Below are 3169 nucleotides of genomic sequence, written 5' to 3' on the forward strand. Positions count from 1 at the left end.
TATACTACTTATAAAGCTATTAAAATAAGTATTACTTATATAGTTAATAGAGTATACTAAGAAAGTATAGAAAATAAGACGGGCCTATAAAATATAATAGGTTGTTTTTTCTATACCTTTTAAGTATTATATACTAAAGCAGGGTATAGGTTAAGTTATTATTAGGGTGTAATAGTTTTTAAAGGTAAAGTAAGATTAATTTTAGGTATAAAATAAAGTAGTTACTTTTAATAGGTAGTATTAAAGTTTTAAGTTAAATATAAGGTTTCTATTTATATAAAGAAGCGTCCTTATATATAAAGCTCCGTCCTAAAAAACTTATTTACTTATATAGCTTTTAGCCTTAAGCCTTTTAAGCGTTTACCTAGCTTATAGCCTTAAGCTTTTTAAGCGCTTATCTAGCTTATTACTTTAAGCTTTTTAAGCTATTATATAACCCTATTTTTATAATATCTTATTCTTAGATTATTCCTATTTACTAGCAGTTTATAGGGGAATCTAAAATCCCTATACGCCCTATATATAACCCTTTTAGTCCTATAACCTAGTTCTATATAATTAGTTTTATCTACTTATTTATTTTTATAAGTGCTGCTGTACTTAGGTAGTTTATATTACGGGTTATAATACTTACTCCCCTTTTTAAAGCTTTTAGCCCGAAAGTACTTCTATAGTAGGGTTTTAAATAAGTAGCTAGTAATACCCTATCTACTAGGTTATTATTATACTACTTAGTTTTTTTTTTTATAATATCTAATACTTTTAAAGCTAAGAAATATAAAGGTTATTTTATACTTACTAACTATATTAAAGTATTTAGTTTAAAAGTTATACCTTATTCCCGGTGCAAGTTTTAGGGTTTATTATATATAGTTTTTACACCTAACTTAGATTATTATACAGCCTGTATTCGGGCGCAATAATTAAACTATAATATTACTGGTATTTCGGCGGCTGCTTATAAGTTAGTGCCTTTTACTATTACTTTTTTACTTCTTTCCGCTAAACTAGTTAGGGCAAAAGTTATTTTATACTAAGAATAGACTTTATTATAAGAAATTAGAAACTTATATAACTTTAAAAGCGGCTATAGTAAAACTAAATTACCTAGATTCCTAAAAAAAATTACTATATAAGCGCGGTAAGAAAATAATATATTATAGGTTTAAGACTTTAGAAAAGCTTAAAAAAAATAACTAGAAAAAGGCTAAGTAGAAAGAATAAGAGTATATTAAGGGGGAAGCCTTACTTTTCTTTAAAACTTTTAGTTCTGTAAGGTTTTTTAATCCGTTAGACTTTTCTTAGTTAGTTAGCGCAATATTACTATTATTCTAGGCTGTTCCGGATTCTAGTAGTAAAACTACTATAGGAGTTCCTAATAGTTTACTAAATTTTTAACCGGTTTCTATATATTTTTAGAGGTGCTATATTTTTTCTACTTAATTAAGTACTTTTTTTACTAACTATACTATTAGAAATCTAGGAGTTGCTTAACCTTATATTTATTATTATTATTAACCTTAATATTATTTTCTAGCTTAGCGTTAGGTAGTACAGGTTCTAGTAGTAATATATAGAAGACCGGGTGTATTTTTATCCTATTAGGTAGCCTAAGCTTATAGTTTACTAGGCTAATAATATTCTATATTTTAAATAGTCTAATCTTAATATTTTTATTATTATTATATTCTATTACGCTGGTGTAGCTCCCGTTAGGGTCCATGCAGCTGTTCTATCTAGGCTAGTTTACAAGGAGAAACCGCTTGCTGCCATGCAGCGTTCGGATGAAAACACCGTCCTCTGCGGTGTATAGCGCTGAGCGCTCTTCTCGTTGTTGTATAGCTATTGGGGACACGTGGTAGATCTATTAAGTCCACCACGGAATAAGCCATCGTGATACGTCTTCCTAAATCTGTCCGGGTTTTGCAGTCGTCCTCCTAGGCGCGGGTCGAGTTGATTCCGGAGTAGTAAGCTGGTTTAGGATTAGCGTGAGGGCACGCGTGCTGTTGTTTCGCACGCGTGCCCTTCGTTAAGGCGTTGGTCCTTGAATTGAATAATGTATGTGGGGGTAGTGCTGTATAGGCTGCGATATATATAGGGGCTGCTGTATACGGGTGGATACAGCTGTTGGGTAGGTGCGTGATATAGGCGGCGTAGTATACGTAGTATGCGTAGTGTGTGTAGTATGCGCAGTATATATAGTATGCATAGTATGCGTAGTATGCATAGTTGTATAAAGTTGTAGGAGGTGGAATACCTACGTCTCCGCCTCTGCCATCTCTCTGGCCACCGAGAGGTATAGCAGGAGGTCCGTCCTTTGGAGGAGCCATTGGGCCACGGCCTTTCTTCCTTTCTAGCTTCTGTAGAGCTGTTTATACGTCCTCGTCTTGGCCTTCTGGAACAGCTCGCCCCTGCCCTTAACGTGTCTTCCGCAACTCATTACAATGTGTTTTGGGGATTAAAGGCTATGCCCGCAAGGGCATGCCGGCGTCGGGTGGCCGGGCACTCTTATACAGTGGAGGTAACCGTTAAGCCCTATATACTCCGTCCGTAGGTTCGTAATAATTGTGCTCTCTACCTTTGTAAGTCCTTTATATAGTGCCTCTTGTTGTTTGCTCTATTTAGTGTCGAGTGCTAGTGTTAGGGGTCCTTAGCGTAGTTCTTTACAGTAGGCTTCCTATTCCTTCTTCCACTTCTCTTTGTATTCATCCTGGATTATGCCACGCCTCGTGCGCCTATAGGATTCTTCCGATTCGCCTTCGTATTATGCGGCTAGCCGTGATGCCTTCGCCGCGAGCTTGCGGAGTTTGTCGCGCCTGCTTAGGCCGTACTGTGGTGTTCCTTTCGGCCTGTATTTAGCACGGACTGTTTCTTTTATGCGGCTGCATTAGGTTTCAATGTGCTTGCGGGCTGGCCCCTCGCGTGTGCGGTCCGCGTAGGCCACCGTAAGTTCCTCTAGCTTTAGCCGGAGTAGAGGGCATAATGTTTTATACTCTATTACCCTAATATTTATTATTTTATATGCCCCTAAGATAGTATAAAGGCACTAGTTCTGTGCTATTTTAAGCTGCTTAATTTTTATCTTACTAATCTGCTTTTTTATACCCGGTATAGTATACTAGAAAGTATATCTATATATAATAGCAGGCCTAATAACCGCCGAGTATAT

At 36.1% G+C, this 3169-nt stretch overlaps 1 protein-coding gene across 1 annotated transcript; it reads right to left on the minus strand.

Moving 5' to 3' along the window:
- Nucleotides 1-1937: 1937 nt before the first annotated feature.
- On the minus strand, nucleotides 1938-2427 carry BDZ99DRAFT_534116 (uncharacterized protein; the record flags this gene model as incomplete). Its single annotated transcript, XM_033726531.1, has 1 exon — nucleotides 1938-2427. A coding segment is annotated over one exon (444 nt), but the record flags the coding sequence as incomplete, so codon positions are not given.
- Between the last annotated feature and the right edge of the window lie 742 nt (nucleotides 2428-3169).

The sequence above is a fragment of the Mytilinidion resinicola genome (genome assembly GCF_010093595.1).
Source record: "Mytilinidion resinicola strain CBS 304.34 unplaced genomic scaffold BDZ99scaffold_12, whole genome shotgun sequence".
Lineage (NCBI taxonomy): Eukaryota > Fungi > Ascomycota > Dothideomycetes > Mytilinidiales > Mytilinidiaceae > Mytilinidion > Mytilinidion resinicola.